The sequence below is a fragment of the Pan paniscus genome, chromosome 21, assembly GCF_029289425.2.
Source record: "Pan paniscus chromosome 21, NHGRI_mPanPan1-v2.0_pri, whole genome shotgun sequence".
Lineage (NCBI taxonomy): Eukaryota > Metazoa > Chordata > Mammalia > Primates > Hominidae > Pan > Pan paniscus.
The window spans coordinates 46,802,728-46,824,829 of record NC_073270.2 but is presented as its reverse complement, the minus strand read 5'-3'; the positions used below and the strand labels follow the sequence as shown (position 1 = coordinate 46,824,829).

The 22,102-nt window shown below is 38.6% G+C and overlaps 1 protein-coding gene across 1 annotated transcript in view; it reads right to left on the bottom strand.

Annotated features, from left to right (window-relative positions):
* The window catches only part of TOP1 (DNA topoisomerase I), a 96,454-nt gene that overhangs the window by 41,522 nt on the left and 32,830 nt on the right, over window positions 1-22,102 (bottom strand). Inside the window, exons 3-7 of the mRNA XM_003825894.6 lie at window positions 21,787-21,883; window positions 6,970-7,093; window positions 5,627-5,682; window positions 3,104-3,199; window positions 2,044-2,119 (exon numbers count right to left, since the gene is read on the bottom strand). Coding sequence (XP_003825942.1) covers window positions 2,044-2,119; window positions 3,104-3,199; window positions 5,627-5,682; window positions 6,970-7,093; window positions 21,787-21,883 — 449 coding nt within the window. The remainder of the gene's footprint in view (window positions 1-2,043; window positions 2,120-3,103; window positions 3,200-5,626; window positions 5,683-6,969; window positions 7,094-21,786; window positions 21,884-22,102) is intronic.

Below are 22,102 nucleotides of genomic sequence, written 5' to 3'. Positions count from 1 at the left end.
AGATAATGTTTACTATTTAGGGTGAAACACACCACAGGAAAGGGAAATGTTTTTCAGTGAAGATACTCTAAACAGCTTCTGAGCAGGCATCCAGCTGGTCCCATCAGGAAACTACTGGTTACATTGTATGTTTTCAAGCCTCAAATTGGGGTGTCAGTCACTAAGAGACCTCAGAACAATTCTCAAAAACAAGAGAAAAAAACAAAAAACAAAAAAACCATAGTTGGCAAGTGAGGTTTAATGACAGATTCTGCCATCTGGGGTCCCTGCCACAGTAAGACTGTATTAATTCAGTCTTTCAGCCAGCATTTTTCCCCCTATGTGGTAAGGCTGCTAAATAGAATAATAACAAATGAAGTCAACTGTTCTTTTTTCTCAATGGTTTAACAAACTCAGAGTATTATTTTTGCATAAATGCAATATAAACATAAAAGAAAAAAAACACTTGGAGAACTCAAGTTTTATATTCCTTTACTGACTAGTCTGTACTGATTTGGTATATGCAAGTGGAGTGATTGGCTACCATAATCACTACTTAACATTTCACTCTCAATTCCTTGAATTAGTGCTTATTAATTTGAACTTCGGCCAAGAATAGACTAGTTGTCAAAAAAACTGCAACCTTCTAAATTCAGGACCTGATCATCTCTCTATGGCTCAACTCACTCACTAATGGTCTTCATATGATTTCATTAAAGACCTTTCTTCTCCCTCCTTGCAGAATTAGAGCATCAGCAAAGTCCCAGGGGAGGTAGGATAATATAGTAGCTGGTGTGCTGGCACTGAAGTCAGACTGCATGGGATCAAATGCTGGCTTTTCCACCTTAGTAGCTATGTGACCTCAGGCAAATGATTAAATATTTCTATACTCTATTTCTGCATCTGCAAAATGGAGATGATAATAGGGATGTAACAACCTATTCAGGTTTTAAGGATTAAATGAAATGATACATATATAGAAGAGTGCCTGGCACATGGTAAGCACCTATTACATTTAATTGTGATTATTAACATCATTCTATTATGATAGATTATCCTCTTAAGACTCCCTGCCCCTTCACTATCACTCTTTACTGCTGGTACTTCAAACTGTCCACTTTACATTTGTGATCCCATTTTGCCCATGACAGTGGCTAACCTCAAATGTAGCATAAGAGCTAAGAACTCACCCAACCCCTTCTTGTCTTAGGGGAGGGCATCATTAAGACCCCTGTGAATTTCTGACATCTTTTCTTGAATTACCTGCTAACAATTTTTTAGTACAAGAACTCAAAAGTGTCAAAAGGAGGAAGCATATGATTCTATTTTCAATCTACCACAAGCATCAACAAGAACATTTAGGAAAGCATTTAAACGGAACTGAGTTTTTTGAGGAAGGTTATAGGCCAAAAGGATAAAGAAGGGAGCATGTGTGTTCCAGATAGAGGAACAGCAGGTGCTACGTAAAGCTTGGAAGTTTGAAAGAATCTGGTGTGGAAAAGAAACAAAGGAGGCTAGTGTGACTGGTACAAGTAAGCTAGAGAAGAGGCACAAGATGAAGAGAGACACAAGATGCAGGGGCCAGATTGGGAGGAGCTGCAGTAAAGAGTTTGGGTGTCAATTATATGTCAAAGGGGTACCCATTAAAGAACTTTAGATAGGAATGGTTACCTAAAGTGAATGATGAGCAAAAACTTCTTAGGGAAATTTCTTCAGGGTTATAAGCCAAAATGTGGTTTCTTGTTAACACTGCCTCTGTATATATGAAGATGACATAGTTTTTGGAAGAACATCTGTTGGCAGCCTAGCTGTGGGTAGACAGACACCCAGGAAGGCTGAGAGCAGAATCACTGCTGGTTGTGGTTAACTTAAGACACTGTGGGGATTCACAGAGATCTTAAAACTACCAGTGCCACAGCCACCACTTATTAAATTTGTTTTCCCTAATGTTATTACTATAACAAGCCAATAAATATCTAAAACTCATTTGTCTTAAGAAGTTGCTTACTGGAAAACTCCCACTTCCAAACTCAAGCCCCAAAGGACCTAAGTCTCTTTACTAACCTCTTCTTCCTCTAGTTTTCTTTTCTTCTCCTTCTTGGTATCTTCTGTTTTAATTTTCTTAGGTTTATAATCAGCACTAGAAAGGGGAACATGAATACACAGTTAACATAATTATGATTCAGGAGTTCTCACTCATAGGAGACCTACAAACTCTTGGAAGCCTCCATGGCAAGAGTAATCACTGTTATTCTTGGCTGGGCATTCTACGGTCAAGACTAACAGAAATAGAGAAAATAATGAAGGTCAGACCAAAGAGTAATAGTTACAGCCCTATATAGAACAAAACAAACCACTTACACCAGCCTGGAAGCAAAATAGGGTGGGGGGATATATGCAGAAATAAATATCATTATCAGATGAAAGTTTGGGAAAAAAAATAAAATAAAATAAATAAAAATAAAAGATGAAAGTTTGGTAACCAAACACACAGCACACTAGCTACCACATAGCAGTAACTCACTGGAATGTGGAGGAAAGAAATTCTATATTGAATGAATACAAATGAGTTCACTAAGTATTTCCCTTCCCCCTTTCCATCCAATTTCTACTATAACAATAGCATAGTAAGCTATGTAAGAGTGAAAATAATGAATATAATTTAATCTCACTGAATCTGGAGAAAGAGGTACATGTAAGCCTCAACCGTTTTATGAGCAGTTTTATTATTTTTACACACTGAAACTTCACTTAGAATGTCTGACAGGAATAGGTCTAAGAGAAACTGCTTTAAGTTATCTGTGGTAGGCAATAAGAAATTTTAAGTAACTTAAATAATTTATTCTTCATGAATTCTGTATTATCTGAAATTTCTACAATAAATATCTATTGCCTTTTCAGTAAGAAAAATTTATATAATCTTCATGCAAGCCTTGGGTATACTACTTGTTTAGCAAACTCTACTTCTCATAGTTCAGAGAAATCAGTCCATTAATCACAAATTCCAAATGAGTAAAAGCCAATTAATGCAGTTTCTATATGTATTATAAAGAAACACATCACATTTATTCTTTAAACTCCTCCTTTTTGTTTTCAAAAGTCAAAGTTTTAAGAAAATACTCACTCATCCTCATCTCGAGGTCTCTTTAATGGCTTTATATCCTCTTTAGGAGGAACAAAATAGCCATCATCTTCAGGTTCATCTTTAATTTGTGGTGGACTAAAGAGAAAAAAAATTGCTGGTCAGAGTGCTAGAACATCTGTATTCTATTAATACAAAGAAGGAATATGTCATCTCGTTGAAAAGAAGCTAATATAAATAAGGATAACCACGTACATATCATGAAGATGTTCTGTGAGCACTTTTTCTCACTTCAATCCTGTGAAGTAGATAGTATTTGTCCTCATTGTACAGGTGAATGGGCAATATCAGGATTTGGGATCAAGACTCTTTATTCTAAGTCAGAATTCTTTCTCACTATTTTTTAGCTATCTTTGCCAGCATGGCACGAACCACTCCAGAAATAAACCTAAGGTGTTTTCTTGCCTTACATGGAAACCTACCATATATTTGACCCCACAATCTGAACTGATTGTTCCAGTACTCTAAAAGCTAAAGTACAGCTTTTACAAGGAAAGGAATAAACATTGATTTCCCCAACTTAGTACCTTAAAGTTCTAAAAATGTGGCAATAACGTACATGTATATCTAGCTACATGGAAAAATAACCAAGCTGACAACATTACAACAAAAGTAGGGCACGTGTTAAACCAGAATAAACAGAAGGTATCCTATGCCAAATCTATTCATTGTTCAACGTCCTAACTTAGGTTTACTTTATATACAGAAGAGTGTCTCACTACTATTTGTTAAGATCTTACCTTCAAAATATAAATATAAAAAGACAATCCTTTGAGACAAACATCTTGAACCAAAACAGAGAAGGAACAAGTAAAAAATACCATAGAGCCCAGCAATCACTGCAGCCATGGGATGCTCCCTGGCCTGGCACATCTCTTCAGAACCTCACTGCCTTAACTTAGTACAAGAAATGGCCTCCTTACATGCAGCTGCGCCCTGTGGAGGGATCCAAGGATTAAGAATCCCGACCCCACTGCAAAGTATATTCACAGGGTTTCAAGAGTACCTCCGACCAAAAAAAGCATACTGGGTCCCCTTGCTTGTGATAGAATTTGAATGTTTAAAGAACTTATTTTAGCACCCTAACCAAATGCCAGCTTCTACAGCTGTTCCCCCTCCTGCCTGAATACTGACACAGACCCTAGGGTCCAGAAGCAAAGAAAGCCTATCATTTACCCAACTAGTTAAGTAAATGCTAGATCCTAAGTTTGTCACACTGAAGACAAAAACTGTGGGAAGGGTTACTTAGGTCTGAAGGAAGAAGTCCTAAAACAATTTACCAGAAAACTGTATTCCAGTGAAGCATCTGGATTCTCTACAAAGACATATACACAAGCCAGCAAGGAGTCCAGCAAAGTGAACATAGAGACCACTGCCTCAAAGAAGGCTGTGTTCCTAATCTTCTAACCCAAAAAGTCTGAAAATGAATTCATGACTATGCACCAAGTCCAAAAAATTTATTCAGATCAGTTTAATAAAAATCCAAGGCAGTCTCTTGGCAGAGATTAGCCCAGCAGTGCCTCAGTCACTTTATCTCAGAAATCAAAATTCCTAGGGCAGCTTGCAGCTCTAATGCTTCCTGAATTGTATTATTCTGCATTCCTAGAACAATTATGAAACATGCCTGAAGAGGGCACCTGCTTTTCTCCTTGTCTAAAGGACCCCAGAGTCAAAAATTTTAACAAATGAAACTGAAAGTTCAAAGATTCAAGGAAGCAAAACTCTCAAAGTGTTTTGTCCTAGTCAATAATGCAAACACTTACAACCATTTCTAATAAATCCTTTCTGTCATTCAGTGAAGTGAGAATATATAACAATAAACATCTAGTTGTTTTGAAACTAGAGGGGACCTCTGGGCTTATTTTAGGAAATTGAGGCTGAGGAAAACAAAATTATAAAGGTAAAAACAGTATAGGAAGTAACCTCTAGATTTTGCGCATTTTCCTCTCCTTCTAGAAAAGAGATAACATAATTCTACCCAAATCTACACTCATCCCTAACATGTAGGTCAAATGATCTTTTATATATAAGCCTCCCAATATTACTAATGACGAAATCAGACTAAGTGATTTTTCAGAAAACTCCATAATCGCTACTGAATATGAAGTTTCTTTTTAGAGAAATGAAAATGTTCTGGAATTAGTGAAGAGGCTGCAATACCTTGTGAATATATTAAAAAAACAAAAAAACAAAATGGTACACTGTATACCATTAAAATACAAATTTTGTGATATGCAAGTCAAATCTCAATTTTTAAAAATCTCTCCTGTCAACCTTCTCTATTCGAAATAACCTTCTGGAAAATGTGCTGGTCAGTCTCACTATATGGCACTGTAGAAAGGCTCAGGTTGGCTTAGACCGAGTCTTCTCACTGCTGAGTTTCTGGGAACCATCAAGATGGCCAGGTCAGTGGGTTTTGGGTTAACTCAGACAACACTACAACACAGGCAGCTGGCCTGCTGTCCACCCAGAGAAAGGGAAGCCCACGCAGCAGCAAAGTCTTACCTAGAGAAGCCATTTTCCTTCTCCTTCTTTATTTTTGCATCCCCAGAGGCTCGAACCTGAAAAGTAAAACAACAGTAACTAGTACCTGGAAAGGACTAAATTTGAAGAAACCTCTTTTTGAGAATATGTAGCATCAGTTCCTGGGACATCATGATCACAGGCTGGCTCTTATGTTAGCAAAACTGAACAGATGAACTAAAGGTCCTGAAATGTGTCCAAAACTCGTTTTTAACAATTCTTCTGGGTGAAACTGTCCAACTCACTGAGAAAGGTTTCCCTTAAAAATGGCAGCTTTTTACTTTTAAGTGGTGGCAGGTCTCTTTTCCCCAATAAATACATTCCACTACTCAAGAATTCGCCATTGGCAGTGCAGAGAGGAAACAAAAGCAAAAACCAAACAAACAAAACATATAAACTGGGCCAGATGTGATGGCTCATGCCTGTAATCCCAACACTTTGGGAGGATGAGGTTGGAGGACTGCTTGAGGCCAGGAGTTCGAGACTAGCCCCGCCAACACAGTGAGACCCCCATCTTTATTTAAAAAACAAACAAACAAAAAAGTAGTCCATGCCCTGCCTTCTCTGACTTAGGCAAAGTATACTCATGACCCCCTCCCCTTTGACTTCCTGCTTTCTAGATTCGTCAGAAAATTTATCTTTCAAAAAAATCTTCATATATACACACGAAGGGATACACACACACATACAGATATACAGAGTATCTATGGAAGGATACAAAACATAATCAGTATAGCGGTTGCCTCTGAGAAGGATGGGAGACAGTGAGTCAGGGGTGAAGAGATGTCTTCTTCACCATATTCCTTATTTCATAGTATCTGAATTTACCAAGTACAAAAATTACTTTTTCAAAGCTAAAATAAAAACAATCTCTTTTTAAAACTATACAGAGTACTATTCATTCTCAGCTGGGTGAGCCTAGTCATTTTTAGAAGGCTTGCACTGGTTATGCTGGAACCAAATGCCACAAAAGACACCAGCATCACTAAATTTTCACTTGGGAAGAACCTTTAATGAACAGAAGACCATCAAGGCATTAGGCCTTCTCCCAAAAACAATTAATTTTCCCTAATGCATTCTCAATGTATTCATTGGCAATATAAAGTAAAAAAGGTAATGATATGGACAGATCTGCCACTGTGAAACATATGGTGGTAAAAGGCTTAGTTTTTATAGTTTAAGACTACAGTTTGCTCTAAATTCTCCTGACAAGAGACCTTTCACTTCAAGACCAAGGGATCTTACTATGCAATTAAGATATCTGCTTTCAAAGGTAAACAAAAGTGCATCCACGTTCCTTCCTCCCCTACTAGAAAACTCTGTACCTTTTCCTCTTTTCGTTTTTCCTTGTCTCTGTCTTTATGTTTGTCTTTATGCTTTTCTGAGCTTCCATCTTTGTGTTTGGTCTTCTCCTTCTCTTTGTGTTTCTTTTCAGAATCTTTATGTTCACTGTAAAAAGTTAAGTCACAAAGCGTTAGCCCAGAGTAGGGACCACAAGGATTCGTTTCACAAGATATCCTAAGATAACATGAACCGTGGAAACTTACAGTACTTAAACAAACAGTACCGACAGAAGGTTCAAGTAGAGGGTCTTGGCTACATCGGACTTTATCTTGTTTGATGTTTTTATTTTTGCAAAGAACAGAAACCATCATTCTAGACACACCAGGACATTTTTTTTAAAGTGACTAAGAATACACAGCCAGCCCTGTGTATTTCTGCAACATTCTACCAGCACAAAAACAATAATGAAAGCTCCAACTTCAGCATTCATATCTGATGTGAGCAGGTTAAAACCAACTCACCAAAAATGTGTTTGGTGGCTTTGTGCCAGACTTGAAACATACCACACATGTAGCCAAGCCAGGGTTTATGGAGTAAACAGCCCAATACAGTGGATATTTCCTTCTAGTTTTAACTAGGCAAGTTAGTCACTTCTAGATGGGACTTACGTTAGCCCTTTCCTCACAATAAGAAAAGACCCATCTGAAAGCAAGGGCATAGGAATGTTCTTTGTTAAAGGTTAAAAAGCAAAATATGACATTATAAGGCAAGAGCCATGAAAATGTTCATAGCTTCTTACCCTGGGATCAAGCTCCTGGAAATTTATCTTAGGGAAATAACATTACATATAAAGATGTTTATTTTGGGCTGGGCGCGGTGGCTCACGCCTGTAATCCCAGCACTTTGGAAGGCCGAGGCAGGCGGATCACGAGGTCAGGAGACTGAGACCATCCCGGCTAACACAGTGAAACCCCGTTTCTACTAAAAATACAAAAAATTAGCCGGGCATGGTGGCAGGCGCCTGTAGTCCCAGCTACTCGGGAGGCTGACCAGGAGAATGGCATGAACCCAGGAGGCGGAGCTTGCAGTGAGCCGAGATAGCGCCACTGCACTCCAGCCTGGGCGAAAGAGCGAGACTCTGCCTCAAAAAAATTAATTAATTAATTTTAAAAAGATGTTTATTTTGGTGCTTCCCTTAAACAACAACAACAACAACAACAACAGAAAAAAACAAAAACGAACAAACAAACCCCAAAATTGGATACACCTAACAAGAGGGGAATCTGTAATATATCAAATTATTTAACTGCTAAGCTATAATTTGAGTACCACAAACACATTTGGAAAGTGTTTATGACAGAAAAAGGAATATAATAAAATAACTGCAACTATGTAAAAACATGCATGTGGTCAAAGACTAAAGAAGCAATAAGCAAAAACCACAAGTTGTAGTTTAAGGTGAGAGAACACTATTATTTTTCCGTACACTGGGACAGGCAGTTAAGGAGCCTTGCTTACTGCACTAACCAATGCACAGGAAAAAAAGACTTCATCAGCAATGAGCTCATTAGGCTATGTCCATCCCATGAAGTTTGTTCTAAAGGGACACTTGACTACAGTAGAAGATCACAAAGGGAGAAACAAATGGTGGCATGCAGTTAGGCAGAGCAACAAAATCTAGATCAGGAGAACATCTGCTATTACACCCTGTACACAAAAGTAGCTACAACTTGAGATAGGTACTTGAGTGATGAATAGGCAGAAACTTTAAGAAATCTAGCCAGGGAGAAACAGGACACACTATAGGTTAGGAAAGACCCAAGTATTGAAATAGATGGAGAAAAAAAAAAAACAAAACAATGCCCACTTTCCCTTGCTTACATATTTCTCCCTCTATATTGCTCTCATTAGACTGTTATTTACATGTGACACACATTTAAATAACAAGTTTCTATAGGAGGAAAATCTTTTTAACTCATGAGAACAGAGCACACTGGATGTGCATGGTTACAAAATTTCTCCACCATGCTTTTTGTTCTTGGAATCAATATGATGTTCCTCTAACTCAATGTGTTCTCATAATCTGTGTTTTTTACCAAAATGCAATGTTTTATTTAAAAATGTATCCCTTCCTTACTTTGTTTTAAAAAAAAAAAAAGTCTTCCAATTGCATCAGCACTCCTATTATCTGTTCTCATTAACTTCGCCAAGCTTTAGAATGAATGGTCAAAGAGCAAGGTTGCTGAGATTATAATTGATTCTTCAGGAGTTAATGTATATGTAATCACAGGCACTTGGTTTTTATACTACCAGCAAAATGTTTGAGCTTACCATTCCATTATAAAACCATGGTAGTTTTGTTTTATTAAGCATCAACTGTAAGAGGGTATACAGTCATCTATACAAGGTTTTGCCTAAAAGCAAAACATCTGGGAACAATTGCATCTATAATACTGATGGATGAATATACTGCCTCCCCCTGCCCTGCCAACTATAGTGGGGGAGGGGACGGCAAAACAAAATTCTACTTTCTAAGCAAGCATTGTACTTGGTATTTTCACATACATTATTTCACTCAATTCTCACAACACTCCTGTGAGGCAGGTTTTATTATCTATCCCCTCATGCTGATACAAACAGGAGACAATGGTTAAAAGACTTCTCAAAGTTGCAATGTTAAAAGCAAAGCTGGGATTTAAACTTAGTATTTCCACCTCCAAGTTCAGAGCAGCCTCCACTACATATCAATACCCTTATATTTCCACTAAATTGATACCTACTGCTTAAGGTATACTGGTGTTAAGAAACAGCCATGGTGAGTCTGAGACTTGCTATAAGGTCCTAGCTTTATTTTACCATCGAGGAGAAACTTTCTAGAATAAAGATGTTTGGATACCTGAAAGGATAAAAACCTTTGGGGTTGCTTGTTTCTTTTCTTTTCTTTTTTTTTTTCATTGTCTTCCCGTGAAACTATAAATGGCTAATTCAGGAATCTGAATTCAGGAACACTCCAACTTCCTTTAAGTTCCACCTTCCCCTGACCCGTTCTCTTTCTCAGTGAAAGCATTTCTTAGAATGTTAGCCAATTTCACTAGAAAACTGGCTTTCTGAGCCTTTTGGCAATCACAACATAGGTACCTACAAGTGTACATGTAGCCCTGCAGTTTTCAGCTTTGCTGTACATTATCACACCAAACAGAGATCAGGGAAAAGGAATCAACAAATGACAAGGCAAATGAGACATTTGCCAGGAAGCCAAAAGTCAATGATATTTCCTCTGCCTGCTAACCAGAAAGAGATGTATATAGGAAATTCAAAGTTCCTGCTAGAGTAGTAAACCCCTTTGTAGGTCACAATTAATCACAAAAACCAGAATGGGATGAAGCTATCATCCTGACTTTCCAAAGGAAGCCAAGTCTCCTCTACTCCTAACTGTTTAGGCATAAGAGCAGATTTGCATTTTTATACTAGCTGAACACAGATGATTGAGGGTTAAGGACAGCTTCTATTACAGGGCATTACATTGGAGACTGTTAGAAATTTGGGTTTATAGAGCTCCACCAGGCTTCTGAATACAATGTGATCATCCCTACTTGTCAGGTGCTGTTACCGTCCCTGCCTCCACAAATGGAGAGCAGAGTGCCTGGAGCCCAACCTGGCATCCATAACCCCCAAACCGGCAGGAGTGCTGGCAAAGAACAAACCCCATTGCCAATCTTTCCTAGGAATGTGCCTGAAGGAAGTAGCAAAGGCGCTGGGGAACAAGTCCTATGATACAGAAGCATGTCCAGGGCTGTGCCAGGAAAGTCAGAAACAGGATTTGGCCAGCATATAAAATGGAGTCAATGTGGGGTCAGTCAGGCTGACTCATCCATTTGAGATTTTCTAACATGTATGTCTTTTTCCAAAAGGCTTAGGACATGTTTGACTTTCATGGTAGCTAAAGAACTGTACTTTCCTCATTAACAGTGAAATGATGGAAATTCTGACCAATGCAGAAAGTTCATTTGCTGGCTGCCTGTTTTAAGAGATACTGTATTATCTTCATACTGATCCTGCTACTTTTCCATACACAATAGACACAATATGTCAAAGTCACAAAAGGGCTTTAAAAGTACAATTGTAGGCTATAATATTAGCCAGGTTAGAGGCTGAAAAACAGCTGATTAATTACTGAAGAAACTTCAGTAGGGCTAAATTAGAAAAATGCTGGATACCCTGAAAGGATAAAAACCTTCGGGGTTGCCTTTTTTGTCTCCCCACCCCACCCATTTTGTCTTCTAAGAGTAGAAGAAAGGCTTAATATCAACCATAGGAAGGAAACCAAAGGTTGGACAGACATATTTTAAGAGTAAGTTTAGTCTGGGATATGCTGAAGGACAAAAATACAGACAGTAGCAGTCCTAGAACTTCTGCAATGGTCACACTTATGGATGAAATATGAATTTACCCCATGGGCATGAGGAACTCTGAACGAGAAAACAACCAATTATTGGCTAGGCATAGATGCTGACTTCTTGGTTCATAGTTTGCATCTGTATGGGATAAGATTCCAACACACTAGCAGGGACTAGAAAGCAAAAGTCAACGCTAAAGAGAACAAATGGAAAGATCCAAAGCCACCTTTCCAGAGTGTTCATGCCATGTGTTATGCTTCAATTGGCTGAATTCCACTAAAGAAAAAATAATCTGGCTGGGCGTGGTGGCTCATGCCTGTAATCCTAGCACTTCAGGAGGCCGAGGCAGGCAGATCACCTGAGGTCAGGAGTTCGAGACCAGCCTGGGCAACACAGTGAAACCCCATTTCTACTAAAAATACAAAAATTAGCTGGGCGTGGTGGCACATGCCTGTAATCCCAGCTACTGGGGAGGCTGAGGCAGGAGAATCACTTGAACCAGGGTGTCAGAGGCTGCAGTGAGCCGAGATCACGCCACCGCACTCCAGCCTGGCGATAGACTGAGACTCCATCTCAAAAAAAAAAAAAAAATTTAAAAAAAGGAAAGAAAAAAATAACTTACACTATTTTTAAAGTGATGACAGCAAAACCTTTGGTCTATGATTCTTGTTGGAGCTAAGCAGACCACAGAAAAGGGTGACCAGAGTTTCTCTAAGGCACTTATATATATAGAAGAGTGGGAGAAACGGTGGAAGTAGGGAGCCAGTAGGGAACAATGTTTCCCTTCTGGCGAAGCATTGTTTCTTTAGGAAAAAAGACCACCACTACCACAACAAAATACTGATATTCTGGAAAGCTAGAATGTTGGCTATGGGAAACCATTTAAATCTGTCCTCTATCCCCCATAAAAGTATTTAACAGATACTTGAGTAGCACCCAGTGCCAGGCACTCATCTAAGCACATTTGATATCGGTAACAAAACTCAGGTAACTACTGGTATCTTCATTTCACAGATGTGGAAACTGAAGCACAGACAAGTTAAGTAACTCACCCAAGGAACTACCTCTAAAGAGAGAAACAGGATTTAAACTCAGGCAGTCTGGCTCCAGGGTCATGCACTTGACTACTCTGTTACTTCCCAAACAAAGCAAAAAAGCACTGTTAAAGGTAGAAGGAGCCTCCACATATTCTGAGAAAAGGACTTAGCCACTAACAGCCCAGCTACCTGTCTACTCCTCAAGGCAGCAGACCTCTGCAGGTCACATGAAGTTGGATCATGGGGATTCCTGTGAGACAGCACAGAGAGCTTCAAAGTCTTGGTTTAGGAGGGAAACTCATGACCCTTTCAAGGATAGTAGACAGTTAAAGCTTAAATGATGTTTGTTAAATTAAATATTTAAGTAACTTCAAAAGTTGCCTCTGGGAAAAGAGCGCAGCTTCTGAAATGAGCCAGTTTCCAAAAGGCACTAAGAAACAAGGGTTAAGGTGTCCATCATCATTACACACTACAATGCCGATTATATATCTCTAAACAAAATCACAAGGACTCCGGCGTTTTATATTATAGAAGTATCAAAACTTCAAGGTAAATGTAATTTCCTAGAAATTATTTAATCCTTTGTTTTCAGGCCAGAGAGGATAAAAGGATGTGCCCAAAGATGGCAAAACCGATACCCATTCTAACTCCCATTCCTCCCTTAAGTTCTTTGTCTGTATTAATAGCGTAAACAGCCACCCAGTTATCCAAGACAGGAACCCTTTTTCTTAGACCCTTCATGTCATTTGTAGCTAAGTCTTATATCCACTTTGCTCAAGTATTTCCAGTGGCTTCTTGCTCAGCTCAGAATCGAGTCCCAACATTTCCCCCTGATTTTTAGTTAGTGTAAGTAACAAGTTCCAACTTTTTGAAATGGCATTTAATAGTTTTGCCTCAAGCCACTTTTTTGGGTCTCATTTTCTACTATTCCACCCTGTGTAACCCACCTAACTAGATTCCTCCCAGAACAAAGCATATACTACAATGCCTTTATGTTTTGCTTATGTTTTTCTTTCTAACCATTACTTTCCGTTAGCAAAATTTTAACCATCTTTGAATGGCTAGCTCAAATGCTGTCTCCACCATGAAATCTTAAAAACAATGATTATGGCGTACTATGATAGGGATAAATATAATATGGAAAATATCAGGGCTCCAAATTGAATGCTATCAATAACTACTGAATTAGATTCAACTACCAAACTCAACAGCTCCAATTTATCTGCATGATATCATACTAGGCTTTGCGGTAATTATCATCATCACCATCATTATCTCAATTATTTAGTATGTTACAGTTCCCAAAGAGCTATCATGTGCATAAACAAACTTGAAAGATCGATAAAGCAGGTATTGTTATCAACCCTTGACCAAAACAGAAAATGAGACCCAGAGAAGTTAAGCACCTTGGATCACGACACGTAGCTTATAAATGACAGAACCCAGCCTCTTAACTTTTATCTTAGTGTGCTATTCAATATATCATACTGACTCCCATGTGAATGGTGGTGGTACTGAGTTTCCTCATTTCCAAACTGCTCAATCTTCTCTGCCTATCTATGTTAGTTGTCCATTTCCCACAGACAGGATGATATAGTGATGTGTAGACAAAGGGAGGGCTTTGGCAAACCACTCACAAGGAAAGCAGCAAACATATCTTTTAAATTTTATTAATTTCAGAAAAATCTCCCCTAATCTGAGAACTAGATGCTTAATTCAAGTGCATATTCCTAAAATCCTACATTCTCTCAATTACAATTCAGGTAGGATTTGGAACTAAAAGGAAAGCACAAGCCAAAAGCATCCTTATTCTCAGATGTTTCTCACACTGACAGTATAGAATAGCACTGCCAATATGGCTGGAAAAGTACTTCCCTTGCTATTTCACAGCAGTTTTCTGTCTTCCCTTGCTTTCCACAAATTTGTCACTCCAGTGTGAATGCCAGGTTTAAAATTGGCAAGAGATGCACAGAGTCGAAAACTAGGAGGAATTTCATTTCACACGATTCTCTTATTTTCTAAAATCAAGCCCCCCTCACAAATTGCTTTTAATAATATTCTGTTTATACAAGAGATCTACTATTAAAGATAAACAATGGATAAGAATGTAACCCTTTAAGAAAGGTAGCTCGTGAGATCCTACAAGCTACGTAATTCCTTGGCATCTAGAAGAGTATTCCTTTTGAGATTATTTATGTATTTTTTAAAAGAGAGCCAGCCATGGTGGCTCATGCCTGTAACCCCAACACTATGGGATGCCAATGTGGGAGCCCAGAAGTTCCAGACCACCCTGGGCAACATAGCAAGACCGCCATCTCTATTAAAAACAAAAAAGTTAATTAACCAAGCATGGTGGTGCATGCCTATTGTCCCAGCTATTCAAGAGGCTGAGGTGGGAGGACCCCTTGGGCCCAGGGAGGCTGCAGTGAGCTATAATCACACCACCGCGCCCAAGCTTAGGAGTCAATGAGACCCTGACTGCAAAAAAAAAGAAAAAGGATCTGAGGAGCAAAATATTAATGCTAACAGAAAGAAGCAGTGTCAAGAGATAAGTGATGACTGATGAAATTATCTTTTAACTTTGGTGTGAGCTGTTCTTGTCATGTTACAGGCCAGACAAGAGAAAGACAGAGATGAAGTTTTCATAGGTTCAGAATTTGATGAGATTAATACTTTCAGTGCCAAAGATTTCAGGGATTTGGGGACAAAGAGAGATAAAGGCAGTGCCTGAGGTGATCTGACATTTTTAAACCTGAGCTGCCTACCATATGCATACAAGTAAGGGGTGCTTGTATTTAAACAGACAGTTTAGCTACAAAACTAACTCTTTTTACACAGGGAGGTATTTTTCACTGGAAGGAATAATGTAGGGGGGGAACTCAGGATCCTTGGTCTCACATCCTCTTCTTTCTGCTACCACATCACTGTGGGACTTAGAGCATGTGACCTCAGACTCCTGTCCACACAAAGAGAAGACAAGATGAAATGATTCTTAATACCTACTCCCTTGTTTTGCACCTTGCATGAGGACAATAAAGAGGAAACCAAATGGCATCTTCTGGGATGTGGATCCATAGCCCCATTTTGTTTCTGCACATAAAGGCTACTCTCCCACTCCAAGTCTGCAGTATTGCTACTGCACAGGACAGTAAATGCCTCCTGGGCTTGGGTCCTAAGTATAGCCTGATGACAAATGATTGGTGCTAATATCTAGCAGAGAAGGAAGGGACACAGAAACACATTTGAAACACTTGTTTTCTCCTAACAAATGGCCACAAAATTAGCTACAATTGATTAGCAAGGATTGGAATAAATGAAAGCATTTTGGAACAGAACATGCTAAATACTAATTATTATTCTGGGGTTCAGATGTGATTAAATAATCCCCCAGATTTCTTTAATCTGCTACAGAAGAAATCGAAGAAACCCTAAACTATTTAAAAAGATCAGAGGTACTTTAAAAGGATCACAGTGTATATAAAATTTTACTGGAGGCCGAGTGTGGTGGCTCAAGCCTGTAATCCCAGCACCTTGGGAGGCTGAGGCAGGAGGATCACAAGGCCAGGAGTTCAAGACCAGCCTGGCCAATATGGTGAAACCTTGTCTCTACCAAAAATACAAAAATTAGCTCGGCGTGGTGGCGGGCGCCTGTAGTCCCAGCTACTCGGGAGGCTGAGGCAGGAGAATCGCTTGAACCCAGGAGGCAGAGGTTGCAGTGAGCTGAGATCACACCACTGCACTCCAGCCTGGGTGACAAAGCGAGACTCCATCTCAAAAAAATAAAATAAAATTATTTTACTGGAATATAACCAATATCCTTGCTTTGTTGCAAAGAGGTACTGTGTCAGTAGACATCAAAACAAGAAGTACTTAAAAGTTTGCTTACAACAGATCATCTGATTAAACTGTTAAAATTTACTCATGTGAATAAGAAACCAAGGGCTAGATTTAGTCATGTCATATGTAAACAGAAACTCGGGCCAGGTTTTTCCAATAGCTCTTGGCAAAAAGGCTTCTATTTTTATAGGAATGAAGAAAATACTAAAAGGCACAAAAGTGGCCAGGCGCGGTGGCTCACGCCTGTAATCCCGAGACTTTGGGAGGCCGAGGCAGGTGGATCACGAGGTCAGGAGATTGAGACCATCCTGGTTAACACAGTAAAACCCCGTCTCTACTAAAAATATAAAAAATTAGCAGGGCATGGTGGCGGGCACCTGTAGTCCCAGCTACTCGGGAGGCAGAGGCAGGAGAATGGCATGAACCCTGGAGGCGGAGGATGCAGTGAGCCGAGATTGTGTCACTGCACTCCAGCCTGGGTGACAGAGCGAGACTCTGTCTCAAAAAAAAAAAGAAAAGAAAAGAAAAGAGGCACAAAAGTACATACAACAAATTATTGAATTTACCTACAATATGATCTCGGAAAAGTATGCTTTTAAATAGATGTAAAAGTGTCATCTCTGCACATTTGTAGAGCAGTTCACAACTGAAGAGCTTCTATATTTATTGACTCCCTGGTTCCCCTGTGAAGCATGTATCAAGATGAAGATAAAGAAACTGAGTTGAAGAAGGTTAAGTAACCTAGCCAAGATCACATGAGACTTAAATGGATGCACAAGGATGAGGATTTCTTCTAAAAAAATCACATCCCTTTTTTTTTTTTTCTTTAAGAGAAGATTTTTGTAAAACAGGACAGGGCCAAACTTATATGTCTCAAAGCCCTTTATGTCACTTTTACTGTATCTTTCCTCCCAAAACAAAGTAGAATGTGTTAGAGAAGATAAGTTTTCAAAAGCTTACGTTTTAAATATTAACCTCTTTCTTCTTAAAATCTTTTGGAATTTCTTCTTACAGTCTAGTAATATAAAAATCAACATTCTTCATCTGATCTGTAAGCAGGTCTCTCACCTCCTCAGATGATACTGTTCACGGTCAAAGGTTATCTAATTTTTTTTTTCACACCACATCAATTAGCACAGTAAAAACATAGCAGGCAGCCACCCATTGTTGGACATGATCTAGCAATTCTACTCCTAGGTATACACCCCGGAGAATGAAAGTAGAACTCAAACATGTATTTGTAGCCAAAGGGTGGAAACAACCCAAGTGTCCATCAACAGGTGGATTTTTAAAAATGTGGTTACAGGCATACAATGGAATATAATTCAGTCATAAAAAAGAATGAATTTCTGATATGCTACAATACGGATAAACCTTGAAAACATATTAAGGGAATATAGAACAGATTTAAAAAAGATAAATATTGTATTATTCCACTTACATGAAGTACTTAGAATAGGCAAATTCATAAAGATAAAAAGTAGAAGGGAAAGAGAAAAAAAGACAAAGTAGAAAGATATTGGGACAGGGGAACAGAATGAAAAGTTATTATTTAGTGAATTCAAAGACTGGGATGATGAAAAGTTCTGGAGATAGTGGTGACAGTTGCATACTATTGTCAATGTACTAAATGCTACTTTAAAACGGTAAATTTTGTTATGTTTATTTTACCACACACAATTGTGTGAAAAATGAGATAAGCCAAAGTGACTTAATAACTATCCTATAGAAGATTAAGAGTATGTGAGAAGAAAGAGAGATGGGAATTAATGTACCCACAGATCATCCACTCATTAATTCAATAAATATAGACTAGTAAGTGCCAGCTATCTGCCAGGTACCATACTAAGCCTGAAGGATGCAAAATGAATACAAAAGGCCGGGCGTGGTGGCTCACACCTGTAATCCTAGCACTTTGGGAGGCCAAGGTGGGCAGATCACTTGAGGTCAGGAGTTTGAGACCAGCCTAGTCAACATGGTAAAACCCTGTCTCTACTAAAAATACAAAAAATTAGCTGGGTGTGGGGGCACGCACCTTAATCCCAGCTACTTGGGAGGCAGAGGCAGGAGAATCACTTGAACCTGGGAGGTGGAGATAGCAGTGAGCTGAGATGGCACCACTGCACTCCAGCCTGGGCAACAGAGCAAGACTCCGTCTCAAAAAACAAACAAACAAACAAACAAAAAACCAGCCCCCCGCCCCACCCCAGAAAAAACAAAAAAGATCCCAATTCTGCTTTCAGGGACTTTAGAGTCCAGGAGGCCATAGGGAAAAGTAAAGACACAATTAAATATAATAATTATTACACTAGGAATATATTCAAGGCACCAGAGAGCACACAAAAGTGGCATTTAATATGAGAAGGAGGGTAGAAAGGATACCTGGAACAAGTCAAGTCTGAGCTGCAACTAAAAGAATGACAGCAAAAGGGCAAGAGAGTATTACAGAACCAACAGCATGTTTAAAGGCTTAGTGGCATCAGAAAACATGCTATGTTTAAGGAACTGAAAAGAAGTTCACAAGACCAAATATGGAATGTGAAATAAGGATAAACAGCAAAACAGGTAGCAGAGAAAAGACAGCCAAAAACTGTTAAGGAATGACTGTGCATTAGAAAGAGGTGAAAAAGGTGGCCAGAAAGATGGAGAGGCATGGAAGCATTAAAGCCAAAGAAGATGGTTTAAGGAGGGTGGGGTCCAAAGTATGAGCTATTTTGGCACATTTCGTGTGCACTTAAAAAGAATGTATTCTAACATCATGGTAATGGTACAGAAACACTAACAGCATGGTAATGGTACAAAAACAGACACATAGACCAAATGGAACAGAACAGAGAACCCAGAAATAAAACCACACACCGACAGCAATCTAATCTTCAAGAAAGTCAACCAAAATAAGCAATGGGGAAAAGACTCCCTATTCAATAAATGATGCTAGGATAACTGGCTAGCCATATGCAGAAAACTGAAACTGGACCCCTTCCTTACACCACATACAAAAATCAATTCAAGATGAATCAAATACTTAAATGTAAAACTTAAAACTGTAAAAACCCTAGACGACAACCTAGGCAATACCATTCTGGACATAGGAACGAGCAAAGATTTCATAGCAAAGATGCCAAAAGCAATTGCAGCAAAAGAAAAAATTGACAAATGGGATCTAATTAAACTATCAACAGAGTTAACAGACAACTTACAGAATGGGAGAAAATATTCACTAACTATGCGTCTAACAGGTATAATATCCAGAATCTATAAGGAACCTAAATGATTCAACAAGCAAAAAACAAGTAACCCCATTAAAAAACAAGCAAAAGACATGAACAGACATTTCTCAAAAGATGACATACAAATGGCCAACAAATGTATGAAAAAATGCTCCACGTCCCTAATCATCAGAGAAATGCAAATCAAAACCACAATGAGATATCATCTCACACCAGCCACAATGGCTATTAAAAATCAAAAACCAGCAGATGGCTCGCAAGGCTGCAGAAAAAAGGGAACACTTATACACTGTTGATGAGAATGTAAATTAGTCCAGCCACTAGGGAAAGCAGTTTGGAGATTTCTCAAAGAACTTAAAAAAACAACTACCTTCTGATCCAGCAATCCCATTACTCGGTATGTATCCAAAAGAAAACAAATCATTTTACTAAAAAGACACATGTACTCACATGTTCACTGCAGCTCTATTCTCAATAGCGAAGACATGGAATCAACCTACCCAGCAATGATGGATTGGATAAAGAAAATGTTGTACATATCTACCACGGAATACTATACGGTCATAAAAAAAAGAACTGAATCATGTCCTTTGTAGCAACATGGATGCAACTGGAGGCTATTATCCTGAGCAAATTAAGGCAAGAACAGAATACCAAATACCACATGGTCTCACTTTTAAGCAGGAGCTAAACATCGGGTGCTCATGGACATAAAGATGGCAATAATAGATACTGGAGACTACTAGAGCAGAGAGGGCGGTAAGGGTTGAAAAACTAATTGTTGGGTTCTATGCTCAGTACCTGGGTGACGGGATCATTTGTACCCAAACCTCAGCATCACAGCTATATACCCAGGTAACAAAGTTGCCTATATGTACCCACTGAATCTAAAATAAAACCTGAAAAAAATTAAAAGCGGAAAAGTAGACAGAAAGAAAAGAGAAAATTCTAATATTGTTGGATGGGAAAAACCTATAAATGTCGATTAGATCAAGTTGGTTGATACTGTTCAAGTCTTCCATATCCTTAATTATTTTCTATTTGGACTAAAAATTATTGAGAAAGATAGTAAAATCTCTGACCATAATTATGAATGTTTATTTCTCTTTGCAGCTCTATCAGATTTACTTCATGTATTTTGAGGCTGTGACGTTAGTGGATAAACATTTATAACTGCTATGTTCTCCTAATGGGTCCCTTTTATCATTATGCAATGAACTTCTTTATCCTTGGCAATATTCTTTGCTGTACGGTAGATATTAACATAAGCTAGACAACTATAAACTAGAAAAGATGTAGAGTAGATTCAACTACTGAGATTAAATTTACCAGAATAATGAAAATGGAAACTAGATGATCAAGTGATCAGAGATGAGTGAGGGACAGGGAAAAAAGGTCACAGGCATGATACATGATTCCCAAAGAAATGTCCCCAATAGAGAAAATTAAATCTGGTTATTTTAATGATTCGTGAAAAAGAACAGACTTACAAAGCAATTCTCACTTTAACTTGTCTACAGACAATCAGACAAGTTAATAAAGAAGTTCTAAGAACTCTACAATGGAGACACTTGTTCTAATGTGTGACAGATCTTTACATTCCCTAACCTAGCTCAGGCCACTATGGGAATGGGAATACCATATGGCTTTCTCACCAACAACTGTCTTTAAATCAGAATGGAAGTGCAAGTCCTCATTTTCAATAACTAGATTTAACCACTTGCCTCCTACACCAAAAAAATGGGAGCAAAATGAACAAGAGAAACATCTTCTTGAGGCTTGCATCCCAGAAGGCAGCACTATTGAGTTTCATTCATATTGGTGATTGTAGGCTTTTGTGGGAGCCGAACTCCTCTGATAACATGATGAAAGCTACAAATAGTCTCTCCAGGAAATCTCACATACTCAACCATTTGCATATAATTTCAGGGGCTAACAGACCATGGAAGCCCAAGTTAAGAATTTTTAATGTAAACTCTTTAAAATATAGAAAGAAGAAAAAAAATCAGGTCTCCAATCCAGTTACCTTTTATCAAGGCAAGCTTGCTACAGACTTGATTAAATGCCATCATGTGTCACAATGAATCCTTACCTATCTTAGTGAACAACTGTATTTTTAATGAGGTATATATTAAAAGAAAATTAAACATACTTGCTTTATACATCTTGATCTGAACAATGGCATCCCATTTAAGGCCTAAATCATGGCCATCCTCATAGCAACTCTAGGATCAAATACAGTTTCTACTTACTTTGCTATCTTTACATGTAGCTCAAGTTAAGACCTATTCCAGGTAAGCCAAGCAATGGCCAACCCACTACTGAATGATGAGGGACTTGCTTGATTCCACCCTTACCTGTTGCTATGCTTGGACTTTTCCCGGTCCTTCTCCTTCTTGTGTTCTTTGTGCCGGTGTTCCCGATCTTTGTGTTTATCTTTGTGTTTATGAGAATCTGCAACCATAAGAGATGAGTCAGTTAACAGGAGTCATGAGCTATCTTCTGTATGCCTACCTTGACAAGCTGGTCAAGAAGTACAATGACAGGATTCAAATGGCATGGTAGGCATAATAGCACATGCCACTGAAAAAAAAAGCTTTCACAAAGAAGCCCAGACAAAGCTCCCATTAGCCTGCTTCTACAATCAAGACAAGTTACTAATATGGGGAGGAT